This window comes from Lampris incognitus, chromosome 20, assembly GCF_029633865.1.
Source record: "Lampris incognitus isolate fLamInc1 chromosome 20, fLamInc1.hap2, whole genome shotgun sequence".
Lineage (NCBI taxonomy): Eukaryota > Metazoa > Chordata > Actinopteri > Lampriformes > Lampridae > Lampris > Lampris incognitus.
Window position 1 is genome coordinate 8,598,289 of NC_079230.1, and position 15,655 is coordinate 8,613,943.

The following is a 15,655-nucleotide window of genomic DNA, read 5'->3' on the forward strand; positions in this document are numbered from 1 at the left end:
AGCGGGGTAAATGTCTGGATACAATTGGGGGGGACAGGCGGTAACCAGTCAATTTGCGAGTCACATTACAGCGTGAGCCCAGACCCACCGGCTTTGACCTGCTGCGTTGACAAAGCCGGAACAAGGTTGCCACAGTTAATCATGCCGGCCACGAAACCACAGAGAAGGCGTCAACTGAAACCTGAAAAATACCTGCCGGTTGGAAAGCCTGAGGTAAGAGATCAAATTGGAGGAAACAAGAATGGTTGCAAGCTAGCTAGCATTTTTAAGGGAGGATGTCGGGTACGGGGAGGTGGGCCACACGCTCTGTAAGAACGTCCGGGCAGCAGGAAACCACGAACGCCAACAGCAGCCGAGTCTGCTAGAACGTGACGGCAGCAGATCAGGTATGGCTGCCGACCATCTGGCCGTGCTCAGGAGAGCAAGAGGCAGACGGCTGAAGCGGAGAAGAGGGCACGGCTGAGGCATACGGCAAAACAGCAAAAGCAGGCCTTTGAGACACTTGTCCAGGCCGAGAAGAGAGAAAAAGCACAGACCCCCCCCCAGCCCTGTCCCTGCGTGAGTCCTGAAGCATCAGATGCTCTTTCATGTTCACATTTGTCATTTCTCTTAACATTTTAACACGGTTTCTGGCAGAGAGCGGCTAAGGAGGGTCATGTTTTTGAAAATAACCGTAATTAGTTGTGTAGCTGGGGGGGTTGCCCTTTGTTAAGTTTCTTTGTAAACGTGAGCATATCCTCTGTAAAGGTACATCTGCACTTCACAAATTGATACGTTGTCCTTCCTTCCATCCATTACCTGAGCCGTGTATCCCAACCGGGGTCGTGGGATGCTGGAGCCTATCCCAGCAGTCACTGGGCAGCAGGCGGTGAGACACCCTGTACAGGCCGCCAGTCCATCACAGGGCCCACACACACACACACACATTCACACCTAGGGACAATGTTAGTACGGCCGATTCACCTGACCTACGTGTCTTCGGACCGTGGGAGGAAACCGAAACTACTCAGCCCTAGAGGCACTAGAATAATCCTAAAAGACATCAGAAACGAGCGTTTAGAAGCTTATTGTAAAAAAAAAAATAAAAATCTCGGGTGGAGCAGACCCCTGGAAACCCCCCCCCCTCCCCCCCAAGCGGGTCTGTATTTCTCTGCTCACATATGCTTCTCACCTTTTTCACCCCTAACCTGTTCGCATGCCTACTTCGACCCAGATAACAAGGGCTTTATGGCACACACAAACACTGGCGCACACACACTTTGCATGGATGCATGTGTGCACTGTTAGGACACTCGGCAGTGCACCCATATCTTCTCTTTCCGAAGCCAAACGCTCCAGTGACATTTACATTAGTTTAGACACCCATACATGGCTGCATATAAACGCGCATGCACACATTTGTAGTCCTGCACACACACACACATGCACATGCACACAAATGAGCCTGTGACACACATATGAGCATGAACATAAGCAACATGACCCAACTGGAGCGTGCCGACACACATTTCCCCAAATGCTTTTAAATTGTTATCCTCGCTACCTCAGTCACGTAGAGGACACACACACACACACACACACCCACACACACACACACACACACAGACACAAAGACAACAGTATGCACACAACAGCATCCATGCATGCATCTATATATACCTACAGGCGCCATTGCTGCCCATCAACAGTGACGTGTGCTCTCACACACACACACACACACACAACCCAATATAACGATGCATACTTGCATATATACCCCCCCTCCCCCCAAACGGTGCATTCCCCCTTCACCTCAAATAAATGAGTCGTGGCTTTGAGACTAATGCTGCTGTCCCCTCCCTCCTTCCCGTTGAATAACATGCACTCCTCCCTTGTTTTGCCCCCTGCTTTTGCTCCCCCCCCCTCCACTCCCCCTCCCTTTATACGATCGGACTTTCATTACTTATCCCCACCCCTCCTATCGCTCCTCGTTTTACCCCTCCATTTATCTCTCCGTGTTATACTTTTCTCCCCTCTGTCCCTGTTTTAACTCCCTCTCCCCCTTTTCCTGCTCCCTCATCAACTATCTCCCCCTTCCCCTGCTTTTCCCCTCCCCTCTCCACGTCCCATTGGGGGATGGCCGTCTAAAATTTGCAGATGATTGTGATTAATGGCTTTGATCTATTTGCCTCGCTCTCTACCCGTTTCTCTCTCTCTCTCTCTCTCTCTCTCTCTCTCTCTCTCTCTCTCTCTCGCTCTCTCTCTGTCCCTGCTCTCTCTCTCTCTCTCGCTCTCTCTGTCCTTGCTCCCTTTCTCTCTCTCTTTCTCCCTCTCTCCCCCTCCCTCTCTGCCCTCTCTCTCTGTTCCTCTCCTCTCTCTTGCTCTCCCCTCTTCCTCTCTCTCTTGCTCTCTCCTCTCCTCTCTTTCTCTGTCTCTCTTTCTGTCTCTTTCTCTCTCGCTTTCTCTCTCTCTTTCTCTGTCTCTGTCCCTGCTCTCTCTTTCTCCCTCTCTCCCCCTCCCTCTCTGCCCTCTCTCTCTGTTCCTCTCCTCTCTCTGTCTCTTGCTCTCCCCTCTTTCTCTCTCTCTCGCTCTCTCCTCTCCTCTCTTTCTCTGTCTGTCTTTCTGTCTCTTTCTCTCTCTCCCCTCTCTCTCTCGCTTTCTCTCTCCTCTTTCGCTGTCTCTCGCTATCTCTCGCTCCTCACTCTTTCTCTCGCTCTCCTCTCGTTCTCTGTCTGTCTCTTGCTCTCCCCCTCTCTCTTTCTCACTCTCTCGCTTTCTCTCTCTCGCTGTCTCTCCTCACTCTCTCTTGCTCGCCTCTTTGGCTTTCTCTCTCTTTCTGTCTCTTCTCTCTGTCTGTCTCTCTATCCACATCTCTCTAAACCTCTCTTTTTTTTTCTTTCTCTTACCGTCACCACCAGCCCCCACTATCTGTCCTCCCTCCCACTGAGCTCGAGGTGACTGGGAGCTGAAAATGGCATCCGGAGCTTCGTTGTCTGAATCAAATCAAAGTCTTATTTCACTTAATTTGATTTTGAGCGCATCTCGCTGCGCACTTTTCAGAGAGAAGATGTAAGAGGAAATATACAAAAGCCCCGGGGGAGAGGAAAGTGTGAGAGTCACTTTAAATGTGACGCTCTCTCTGAGAGAACATTCGGTAATGGCCTGAACTCTCTGTTCAATTTGAAAACGCCGCTTTAGCGCTTTTGAAATGCCAAGAGCTCACTTCGTCCGCCGAGCCCTCGTACCGACACAGCGAGCTTACCACGTTCGTTCGCACTGAAAACTTGGTGAATACGAAGGCAAGACCGATGCTAATCTTCTTATCATGCAGCACTGCATTTATTAGATTTTTTTTTTTCGAGTGTGTAAACATCTTAAGCCATTCACAGTAACCCAGATAAGTTATCTGCCCAGTTATGGAGAAAACCTGAATGAGATACCTGGGCTAAGCCAATAATAGCTGGGATTTGCCGCTAGCTGCTGAGATATAATGAGGCATGTATACATTTACATTCCTGGGTATTGTCGGCTTTTACGGTCTGTGTAAGCTTTGGCCACAGATAGAGATGCGGAAAATATGTACAGGCGATATTCATGAGATTAGATATGCAGGTGGATGTAAACAGCTTATCCCAGATAGTAGGAGCTACTATCTGGAATGATGTGTGCATGAAGGTGAGTGAGCGAGTGAGCGAGCTGGTCTCCGCCCTTCTCTCCCCTCCTATCCTTTAACTTGGGAAAGCCGTGAAACACTTTTATGTCTCACTCGCTCTCTCGCTCTCTCTCTCTCTCTCTCTGCCTACCCTCCCTCGCTGTTTTCTCGCCGTTTCACCAGGTTCTGCGAGGTGGCCAAGGAAAACGGCATGGACATCTTCCGGGTGTTCGACTCCCTGAACTACCTGCCCAACATGCTGCTGGGCATGGAGGCCGCGGGGTCAGCAGGGGGTGTAGTGGAGGCGGCCATCTCCTACACAGGAGATGTGTCTGATCCGATGAGGCAGAAGTACTCATTGGACTACTACCTGAAACTGGCTGACGAACTGGTCAAAGCCGGTACACACATACTTTGTATCAAGGTGAGGAGACCCTCACCAGGGTTCAAACACACACCCACACACACACACCCCGACAAACAAACACCGTCTTCTTCTATGGTACATGTCACACTGCACTTGTGGGCATACAAAAATGTCCAACGGAGGGCGTCTGGGTAGCGGAGCTGTCTATTCCGTTGCCTGCAAACATGGGGATCGCCGGTTCAAATCCCCATGTTACCTCCGGCTTGGTCGGGCATCCCTACAGACACAATTGGCCGTGTCTGCAGGTGGGAAGCAGGATGTGGGTATGTGTCCTGATTGCTGCACTAGCGGCTCCTCTGGTCAGTCGGGGCGCTTGTTTGGGGGGGGGGGGGGGGCTAGCGTGCTCCTCCTATGCGAAACTCCTTACTGTCAGGTGAAAAGAAGCGGCTGGCGACTCCACGTGTGTTGGAGGAGGCAGGTGGTAGTCTGCAGCCCTCCCCGGATCAGCAGAGGGGGTGGAGCAGCGACCAAGAGGGCTCGGAAGAGTGGGGTAATTGGCCGGATACAATTGGGGAGAAAAGGGGGGGGGATCCCAAAAAAAAAAAGTCCAATGAATTGGGTGCAAGATTGAGAGAAGATGAAGGATCTACCACCAAAATTAAATAGCATATTGATGTCCACGTTCTTCAGAAAATGCCTGGCTTGTCATTGGCTGCCAGGCTAATCAGCCTCCCTCCCCTCACAAAATCCCACCCGACCATTCAGTTTCATTCGGTTATATATCATATCGTCGAAGTTCGTGGTGCTCCAAATGGCGTTTCCTGGGACCTTTAAGCTGCTTTGAGGAACAGCGTCATGGTGTTTACAGTACCATATTGAAAGTGTGGGCTAAGTTTCTAAAGAAAATGGATAATTAATATTCATAACACATTCCTGTAATTTTCCAAACTTTCCGGTAATCATTATACTGTGCAGTGCCCTGGTTTGTAAAAGCCTTAAGTGTGTTCAGAAATGCTTGTTGGCTCAGGTTTGTTCCACCTCCTACACCATCCACTTCCACTGCTACAACTGCTGAGAAGTGTTGGTGATAGGCAGACCAGCACAGCAAGACCTTTGCACATACAAGGAATTTGATGCGATGGGATGCTAACATTATAAAACAAATTGGATGCAAAGCAACACCACTTTAAAGACAGGAAGACTAAGAGTGACAAAGAAGAAATAATTTGATGAGTATCTACATAACCAGAGTTATGATCTTATCAAAAAGGGTATGGGAGTTGAGGAAATTAGAAGATTTAAAGTAGAGCGCAAATCTGCAAATAGTAGGATCCTACTTGACAGTGTTCACATATTGGCTATTGCACTATATAGAATCATTGCAATGGTAATAGAACATATTAACATGAATATATATATGTATGTATATAGCAGCTGATGAGGTGCGATGCACGAAACAAGCTTGTACTGGTATGTTTTTAAAAAAAAATCCTACATTTGTATTGATATTCCACACCTCATTAGTTGAGCACTCTTATCAACACCATTGACGGTTTCCGGAAAAAAAAAACGCTATATATTTTTATATATATATATACACACACACACACACACATATATATATATATATATATATATATACACACATATATATATACACACATATATATATACACATATATATACATATATTCATGTTAATATGTTCTATTACCATTGCACTGATTCTATATAGTCAAAAAGAAATGATACATATTATAGCATGATGCATATTATGTATTATAGCATGATACATAATATGTATCATGCTATAAGCAATCATATATATATATATTTTTTCATGTTATTGACAGCTGATGATTGCTTATAGCATGAAACAGGCTTGTACTGTCTCAGAGAATTTACTTGACTAACTGGATTTGTATGTATGTATGTATGTATGTATGTATGTATGTATGTATGTATGTATGTATGTGTGTGTGTGTGTGTGTGTGTGTGTGTATGTGTGTGTATAATGTATATGTAAAATGTATATGTATATATGATATATTGGATAATGAATAAATATCCATCCATTATGTGAACCGCTTATCCTGCTCTCAGGGTCGCAGGGATGCTGGAGCCTATCCCAGCAGTCATTGGGCGGCAGGCGGGGAGACACCCTGGACAGGCCGCCAGGCCATCCCAGGGCCGTAATGAATGAATATATATATATATATATAACATTGTTAAAAGAAACACTCAATGGTAGGGAAAGTGCTCAACAAATAATGAGCAAAATAATCCAAATCATCAGCTGTCCAGCTGATGATTGCTTATGGCATGAAACAGGCTTGTACTGTCCCATAAAGAATTTACTTGACTAACTGGATTATTTTGCTCCTTATTTGTTGAGCACTTTCCCTACCATTTAGTGTTTCTTTTAACAAAGTTATATATATATATATATATATATATATATATATATATATATATATATATATATATATATATATATATATATATAGGCATAGGCCCTGTGATGGCTTGACGGCCTGTCCAGGGTGTCTCCCCACCTGCTGTCCCATGACTGCTTGGATAGGCTCCAGCATCCCCACGAACCTGAGAGCAGGATAAGCGGTTTGGATAATGGATGGAAATATATAACTTGTATCCAAAAAAAAAAGATTATCAAAGAAACTACCACTACAATTTAGTTTCAATGCTATTTGACACAAAAAGAGTTGCAATACTTACTGCTTTATATGCATATTGAAGGAAAGCTTGTTAGCCCAAATTAATTGTTCAGTACCGCACACAAACGCAAAAACTCTTACGGTTGATTTTTCAACTGTGTGGCTGCCTGTTTGACTCCAACAGCTTAGATACGTCGAACCTCTTATCAAAATGAGCAGATGATAACGCTCGCATTGAATTAGTTCCTTTGTTTAAGCATGACAGAACATTTTCAAATGTAACATGATAAACTCCTTTGCTACCGTGGCTCAAACCCGGAGAAATGAGCAAGTACCGAAAGTTATCGGGGTGCAGTGAACACGAAAGGCGGTGCAGCTAACCGTTTAATGCTCGGCAACTCGGCATTTATTTTTAATATCAATTAATTAAGGTTCTATAATCAAGCTTTAAAGTTTGTGAACCCATCAACCCGCAGCATATCATGCTTGAGATATTTAATGGAGTTATTTGGGATATTTTTATGAATAGTGTGCTGAGATGTGCTGTTCTTTCAACAGGAAAACGTTTGAGAGGTGTATGTGAGGGTGTGGGTTTGCTCTTAGGTATACACCACCCTTGTTTCATTGAAGGATACATGGCATCACATAAGTGATGTGATGCCATTTATCTTTTCTTGTTTCATCCTTTGCTTCTCTCCTCTCCCCTCTCTCTTCTCTCCTCTCTCTCTCCTGTACTCTCCTCTCTCTCTCCTGTACTCTCCTCTCCTCTATTCACTCCTCTTGCTCTCTCTCCCCTCTCTTCTCTCCTCTCTCTCCTGTACTCTCCTCTCTCTCTTCTCCCCTCTCTCTTCTCTCCTCTCTCTCTCCTGTACTCTCCTCTCTCTTCTCTCCCTCTCTCCTCTCTTCTCTCTCTTCTCTCCCTCTCTCTGTCTGTCTGTCTGTCTGACTGTCTCTCTCTGTCTGTCTGTCTGTCTGTCTGTCTGTCTGTCTGTCTGTCTGTCTGTCTGTCTGTCTGTCTGTCTCTCTCTCTCTCTCTCTCTCTCTCTCTCTCTCTCTCTCTCTTCTCTCCTCTCTCTCTCCTGTACTCTCCTCTCTCTCTTCTCCCCTCTCTTCTCTCCTCTCTCCCCTGTACTCTCCTCTCTCTCTTCTCCCCTCTCTCTTCTCTCCTCTCTCTCTCCTGTACTCTCCTCTCTCTTCTCTCCCTCTCTCCTCTCTTCTCTCTCTTCTCTCCCTCTCTCTGTCTGTCTGTCTGTCTGACTGTCTCTCTCTGTCTGTCTGTCTGTCTGTCTGTCTGCCTGTCTTTCTGTCTGTCTGTCTGTCTGTCTGTCTGTCTGTCTGTCTGTCTGTCTGTCTGTCTCTCTCTCTCTCTCTCTCTCTCTCTCTCTCTCTCTCTCTCTCTCTCTCTCTCTCTCATTCTCTCTCCTCTCCCTCTCTCCTCTCTTCTCTCTCTTCTCTCCCTCTCTCCTCTCTTCACTCCTCTTGCTCTCTCTCCCCTCTCTTCTCTCCTCTCTCTCTCCTGTACTCTCGTCTCTCTTCTCTCCCTCTCTCCTCTCCTCTCTTCACTCCTCTTGCTCTCTCTCCCCTCTCTTCTCTCTCTCCTGTACTCTCCTCTCTCTCCTCTCTCTTCTCTCCCTCTCTCCTCTCCTCTCTTCACTCCTCTTGCTCTCTCTCCCCTCTCTTCTCTCTCTCCTGTATCTCTCCTCTCTTCTCTCCCTCTCTCCTCTCTTCTCTTCACTCCTCTTGCTCTCTCTCCCCTCTCTCTTCTCTCCTCTCTCTCTCCTGTACTCTCCTCTCTCTCCCTCTCTCCTCTCCTCTCTTCACTCCTCTTGCTCTCTCTCCCCTCTCTCTTCTCTCCCCTCTCTCTCCTGTACTCTCCTCTCTCTTCTCTCTCTCCCTCCCTCCTCTCCTCTCCCCTCTGTTCTCTCCTCTCTCTCTCCTGTACTCTCCTCTCTCTTCTCTCCCTCTCTCCTCTCCTCTCTTCTCTCCTCTCTCTCTCCTGTACTCTCCTCTTTCTCCTCTCTCTTCCCTCTCTCCCTCCCTCCTCTCCTCTCCTCTCCTCTCCCCTCTCTTTCTCTTCTCTCCTCTCCCCTCTCTCCACTCTCTCTCTTCTCATCTCTCTTCTCTCGGTCTCTCTCTCTCGGTCTCTCTCTCTCTGTCTGTCTCCATCTAGGATATGGCGGGCCTGCTCAAGCCAGAGGCCAGTAAGCTTTTAATCAGCGCACTCAGGGATCGCTTCCCAGACGTGCCCATCCACGTGCACACGCACGACACGGCCGGGGCTGGAGTAGCTGCCATGCTGGCCTGCGCGGAGGCGGGAGCTGACGTGGTGGATGTTGCCGTGAGTATTCTTTATAGATTGGCCAGAAAACCACTAATGAAGGCCTCGCTTTGTCGAGTGTTTGCAAACAACTTCAAGGTTTTGCCCCCCACATTGTTGCTGTCTCACAAGCCTTCCAGATTAGCTCCGCTGCCGTTGTTTGTCAGTTTCCAAACGTCAATATAAAATCAACACGAAAAACTTGCCAAGGTAACTGCGGCAAACTTGCTTTTTTTTTGCCTGTTGATGTTTTCTCTATCAAGTGGAGATTTTCATTTACCGCAAAGTTTAATCCACAGAAGGCACGTCTAAAGATTAGATTTGGGCACAGGGTTCAAAAACATGTTCACGTTCAGTCGCGGAGAAGAGCGCGAATCCGTTTTATATTTCCCCCCAACAGCACCTTTCCTCCCCCCTTTCCTTTCCCTTTAATTATAGTTTTTCTCGCCTATTGTCATTTTCTACATTGCATCAAAGGTGCTCTCTGTTGCTGCAACATTTGTAGGGAGTTGGTCAATACAAATGAATTAGGGACGGTTGCTGTCACTGATTGGCAGATTACTGTGTCAGTCATTATTTTGCAAGCTCTCAATTGGTTGCTTTTGCATTGCATTACACAGAGTTATAGGTTCGTATGTGAAAGGACTTCCCATCGCTTGGAAGACCTTTTTCTGTAGCACTTGCCCTTAGCTGTTCACTTCTTAAAAGAATTCACCATTTCTGACATTATTTGTTTCTGATCACTGAACTTACCACACACACACACACACACAACATACACACACAACATACATGTAAGCACTAGTTTGCATGAGGTATGTATAGTTTGGACATTAGTTTCATTATTTTATTGTATTTAGATTCATGCACTAAGTGAATTCAATTGTGCTTTTTTCAGTGCTGCTTGCTTCTGCACAACACAAAACCAATACAGGAATAAATAAGTTTATCGTATCTCTGCAAACATTCCATGTAACTTTTTCAGAGATGTTGTCTCTTTATGAAACGCTTATCACGAGTGTTAATTGTCTTTTAACTGTCTCTGTCAGGTGGACTCCATGGCGGGGATGACCTCTCAACCCAGCATGGGAGCCATTGTGGCCTGTGCCAAGGGGACCAAGCTCGACACCGGTATGTGACTAGGTCATATCCTGTCAACATGGTGATGCCCAAACCTAGTGAACTTCCAATTACCTCATGGGGCTCAAAAAGGCCTTGGAGATTTTTTTTTTTTTTTTTTTTTTATGGAAAGGATTTTATATACTCTCAGACCTAGGGAGTAAAAACGTTGGTTGTATTCTGTGATAGAAAAACTAATGCGATGAAAAGAATTTTTATGGGCAAATAAGAAACGGCGCCAAAGGTTCATCATTCTTATCATTTATTATGATTTAGGGCAACCAATCATTTTGTAACAGTAAAAGTGTCATTTGTGAAACGATACCCTCTAGCCTGCGTGGAGACAGGAAGTTCGAAGCGTTATCTTGACACCGCTGTAGCTCCAACACTTTAAAACGTCTTCAGTTCTCATGAAGGCTTCGCTGGCATATCCCAGTGCCTCAGAGGAAAACAATGGAAATGCGATGAAATAAAATGCAGTTAAAAACTTTCCGGTGCCAAAATATCTGTTTTTAAACATTGCTAAGTGGATAGGCGGAGACCCAGTCATGTACCTCATTTCAGTTTTAGACTGCTTTTGGAGGCGGCGCGGTGCTTAGCACGGTTGCCTGAAAGCAAGAAGGTCCTGGGTTCAAGCCCCGGGGTAGTCCAACCTTGGGGGTCGTCCTCTGTGTGGAGTTTGCATGTTCTCCCCTTGTCTGCGTGGGTTTCCTCCGGGTGCTCCAGTTCCCTCCCACAGTCCAAAGACATGTAGGTCATACTAAATTGTGCCTAGGTATGAATGTGTGTGTGTGTGTGGGGGTGTGTGTGTGTGTGGGGGGGGGGGTTCTGTGATGGCCTGGCGGCCTGTCCGGGGCGTCTCCCCGCCTGCTGTCCGGTAACTGCTGGGATAGGCTTCAGCATCTCCGAGAGCAGGATAAGCGGTTTGGATAATGGATGGATGGATGGATGGATGGGTGGACTGCTTATGGAATCAGAAAGCCGTTCCCCCGTGCTCACGTAAACCCATGAACACGGTGATGCCCTGTCCTGGTACATGCATTGTGCATGTGCATGAACACAACTTTCTCTCCTTCCATATCTTTTTGTTTTGCCCATTACCCTGCACTTGCCGCTCACTTTCCATCCCTCCCTCATCGTGTCTCCATCTCTTCTCTCTCTCTCCTTCCATATCTTTGTTTTGCCCCTTTGTTCCTTCGGAAATCAGGCAGTATATTGCTGCTGACCTTACACTGTTTACCCTTCTTACCCACTTTCTCTCTTAGTCCCTTATTCTTTATTTCCATCCTGCTCCACCCCATCTCTCTCTCTCTCTCTCTCTCTGGTGCAGCCATACGTATTTAGTGGACTACTAGGCATGCTTACACACTCTATCTCTCTCTCTTTCTCTGTCTGTCTGTCTCTCTCCTCCTTTCCATACCTTTCACCTCTTCCCCTCCCTGACATGTCTCTTCACCCTCCTCACCTTCCGTTTGCTTGCTGACAAAGCATTTACGGTGGTGTACCTGCCTATTTTCCTCTTTCTATCATTTGCTCTCTCGTTCCCTTTGTCCTTCATTTCCTCCATATTCATTTCCCTTCGTCCTTCTTGCTCCTCTTCATAAACCTAAGCTGTGAGAGTAGTGCTTTCCTCCCTGATTGAATTTTCCTCAAGCTGTCTTATTTTTCTTACTTAGACAACACACTCACATGTACACTCCTGTGCTCGTACACACACAGACACGCGAACGCTGATACTCACTCAGGTTTGGCGCTCGTTCCTTCAACTACACGCTTGCACTTCTAAGTACACACTCTCGCACACGCGCACACAAAAACAAAAACAAACTGATTGGCGATGCACGCCGCAAAAGTGATTCTGCTGTCTGCTATCTGTTCACTTGAGATGAGGTGTTTTCTGCCATTTTTCCCAGCAAGCTTTGCAGTCGCCACGCACACGCTCTTAAGAGCATGCTTCATTAAAGTCGTCTTGATGTCTCTTATCTGTTTATGTGACGAGGCACAACAATGGAGCCACAACAATGGACTTTTCAGTCGCGATGGGGATGTCGTCATGTACAAAACACACAGACACAAAATGTGTGCGCACGAAGATGAACACTGCACACACTACACGCGCACACAAAGGATCACAGAAAGCACACTCTGTATAGCTCGTTGACATTGTGTGCTCCCACTCATCCAGAGTACACACACAGACACACACACACACGCACACACACCGAACACAAAGAGGGTAGCCAAGTGAGCAAACACAATAAGCTTCCCATTCACCTAACTCATCTTTCTCTTTTTTTTTAATTTTCCTTTTTTCTCCCTGACTTACATTTGTCCTCACTTGTCACCGTTTGTGCATGTTGGTTAGTTCTCTTGCCGTCTCATCGAGCTACTTTGCACGCGCGTTTGCGTGTGTGCGCGGGTTTGTGGAGGCGCGGTGCTGTTTCGGTACCCATGCGTCTACAGTTTCATGGCGTTGCGTACCTGTGTTCGCAGAGGTTCTGTGTGTGTGTGTGTGGGGGTGACTTAAGTGCCTTTGCGGGGGTGCAGAGTTGTGTGCACCCATGCAGAAGAGCAAGCGTGTGCACAGGTGCTTTTGGGCACGTTTTGCTCGTGCATGTGCATGTGTGCATGCATGCTCTGCCTTAGGTTGTGTTGCCAGCGGGTTGTGCGTTGAATGCCGTTTGTCACCGTCAGACGGCACCCTGTGTGACTGATCTGTGTGTGACTGGTGTACTAACTGACTGACTTACTGATTAATTGATGGTTGGGATGCGTTACCGGCAGCGATTTCCCGAGGCTCCCTTGTCACATACTGCTGCTCACTGCTGGATTGAGCGTTCAAAACCTTAATGACTGTTTCTAATGCGATCAAAGCCCCGCCAATTTCTCACATTCACCATTTACAAGAGAATAAGATAAGATGAGCTTTATTGATCCCGGGAGGAGCGACGGGGCCGTCGCAGCTATAATGGTGAGGATTTATATATGAAATTAAAGATAAAAATTAAATGGGGAAAAATATATTAGAAATGGGACGTCTCCACAATGGGAAGAGTCGGCGCCGGGGTAAAAATTGTGCCACGATTTAAAGAAAGACAAAAACGTACGTATTAACCGTGTGAGGTGAACTGACGGGAAGGTTGAACGTTAGGATCCTGAGATTTCTGCCTCGTTGGACGTGTCGTGACTTCAGCATGTAGATCAGAGATTAAATCGCCGTACAGGAAATGATCGACGAGGGCTCTGTCCAAAAAGCATAGCTGGGGAAAAAAAGAAGGAGAAAAGAGACGTGTATAACTTTCAAACTGACGATGTGAATGGATGTTATTACCGACTGGTTTGGCAGAACACTGATTTCACGTTTCCCTGAAAAGACCACCGTTAAGGCATGCTTTTTGGAGGGCTCGCCGGATGTCAATTACGGCAGAACAGGGGAAAGGTTTCCCTCTGGCTTCCCGGAGAACAGACGGAGTTTGGCACATCAACACAGCTGATTCTGCTCGTATTAGCCGAGCTCAGCGGCGCGTAGAGGAAAGCTTGTCTGCAAAATGAAGGTGACGGATCCGTCTTGTTCGGTCAGGGTGATCTGTCTTAGGTATTGCCGGAGGTAGTTAAGAGGACAGGCGGCAGGGTGTCCGAGTAGCGAAGTGGTCTATTCCGTTGCCTACCAACATGGGGATCGCCAGTTCGAATCCCCCCCCATTACCTCCAGCTTGGTCGGGCATCCCTACAGATACAATTGGCCGTGTCTGCGGGTGGGAAGCCGGATGTGGGTATGTGTCCTGGTCGCTGCAGTAGCGCCTCCTCTGGTCGGTCGGTGCGCCTGTGCAGGGGGGGGGGACTGGGAGGAATAGTGTTCCTCTGGTGAAACTCCTCACTGTCAGGTGAAAGGAAGTGGCTGGTGACTCTACCTGTCTCGGAGGAGGCATGTGGTAGTCTGCAGCCCTCTCCAGATTGGCAGAGGGGGTGGAGCAGCGACCAGGGACGGCTCAGAAGAGTGGGGTAATTAGCATTGAGTTTACACAAAGTAAAAGAAAAAAGGAACAGACAACAGCCATCTAGGATGCCCACGTGAAACCGGTGCCACTGATCATGTTATTAACGGCATCAATGGGGCTGGTCACCGGGCAGGTCCACGTGGTGCGGGTGGGGGATAGAAGGAGGCCGTTGAGACTATTTGGTGCAGGTGACGATAATTTTTAAAAAATATATATATATATACATTTATTTCTGATTTTCTCCCAATTTAGTGGCCAGTCGATCCCTATTTTAGTTCAAACACCCACTCTCGTACTGCATGCCTTCGCCAACTGCATCTCTCCGGCCGGCAGTCTCGAAGGAGACTCCTCCCCACTTTCGTGACAAGGCAAATCCAGGCCGAACCACTGCTTTTTCCGCCACACACAGAGACGCATTCATGTGACGAACACAAGCCGACTCCGCCCCCCCTCCCAAAGACAGCGTTGCCAATTATTGCTGCTTCATCGAATCCAGCCATAGTCGGATCTGATGAGACTTGGGGTGCGAACCCCGGTCCCCATTGGACAACTGCATTGACACAAAGCCGATGCTTTAGACTGCTACACCACCGCGGACCCTCAGGTGACGATAATTAAGGATACTGCTGGGCTTGTATAGATGGTGCCAGTTTGATTGGATTCTCAGTGAGCCTTCTGAATATATTCTGGGCCTAATTCAACAAAGTCTCCTGGGAGAAAGGTGCCTACTCCATAATAACCCCAGTTAATTTACTCACGTTGGCAACTTACAATATCCTGTCCTTAGACCGTCTTATTGGATAAGGAGCAACTCCCTAAAAAAAAACCTTTAACGTGGAGAAAACGTAGGAAGAAACTTAAGGGAGAGCAGCAGAGGAGGGCTCGCTCTCCCAAGACCGACAGATGCGCAATGGATGTTGAGTTTACACAATTTACAGACTACAACATTGAAAGAGGATAACAGAATTATAATGGAATCACAAGATATATGAAGAATGTGAGGAGGAGGATGCCAAGCCGTGTCCAGATGCCACCGGAACAGCCCAGGACCTGAGCCATGCGACCACCATCACCATGTAGAAAATGAAAATAAAAAAAAAATAGTTACACATCTCGGGGGGAGAAGGATATAACATTAAAACAAGATAACTAAATTATATGGATTTATAAGATATATTTAAAAAAAAGTGATGAGGAGGATGCCAAGCAATGTCCAGGTGGCAACCACAGTCACCATGGAGACCTAGGAGGAGGACAGACTACACGTGCACATAAGGGAGACTCGCTTCACACCATCACATACAGAAGAAGAGAAAAGGGAAGACATCATTCAACGAGACAGAAAACGTGAGAGAAGAGAACAGCTTGCAATAATCAATAATCTATACTCTACAATCTGGTCGGCTGAACAGTGCTTGGTAAATTCATTGAGACGGAAACCAACCCACCACGTAGTATAGGTCATGAAGTCCTCAGCTTATAGGCAACTAATTGTTGGCTAAGGCAAAAAGAAAATAATAATAATCTTTACTTTTATATAGCACTTTT

At 46.8% G+C, this 15,655-nt stretch overlaps 1 protein-coding gene across 1 annotated transcript in view; it reads left to right on the forward strand.

Moving 5' to 3' along the window:
* The window catches only part of LOC130130374 (pyruvate carboxylase, mitochondrial), a 469,779-nt gene that overhangs the window by 391,313 nt on the left and 62,811 nt on the right, over positions 1-15,655 (forward strand). The window contains exons 17-19 of the mRNA XM_056300064.1: positions 3,815-4,055; positions 8,844-9,011; positions 10,040-10,121. Coding sequence (XP_056156039.1) covers positions 3,815-4,055; positions 8,844-9,011; positions 10,040-10,121 — 491 coding nt within the window. The remainder of the gene's footprint in view (positions 1-3,814; positions 4,056-8,843; positions 9,012-10,039; positions 10,122-15,655) is intronic.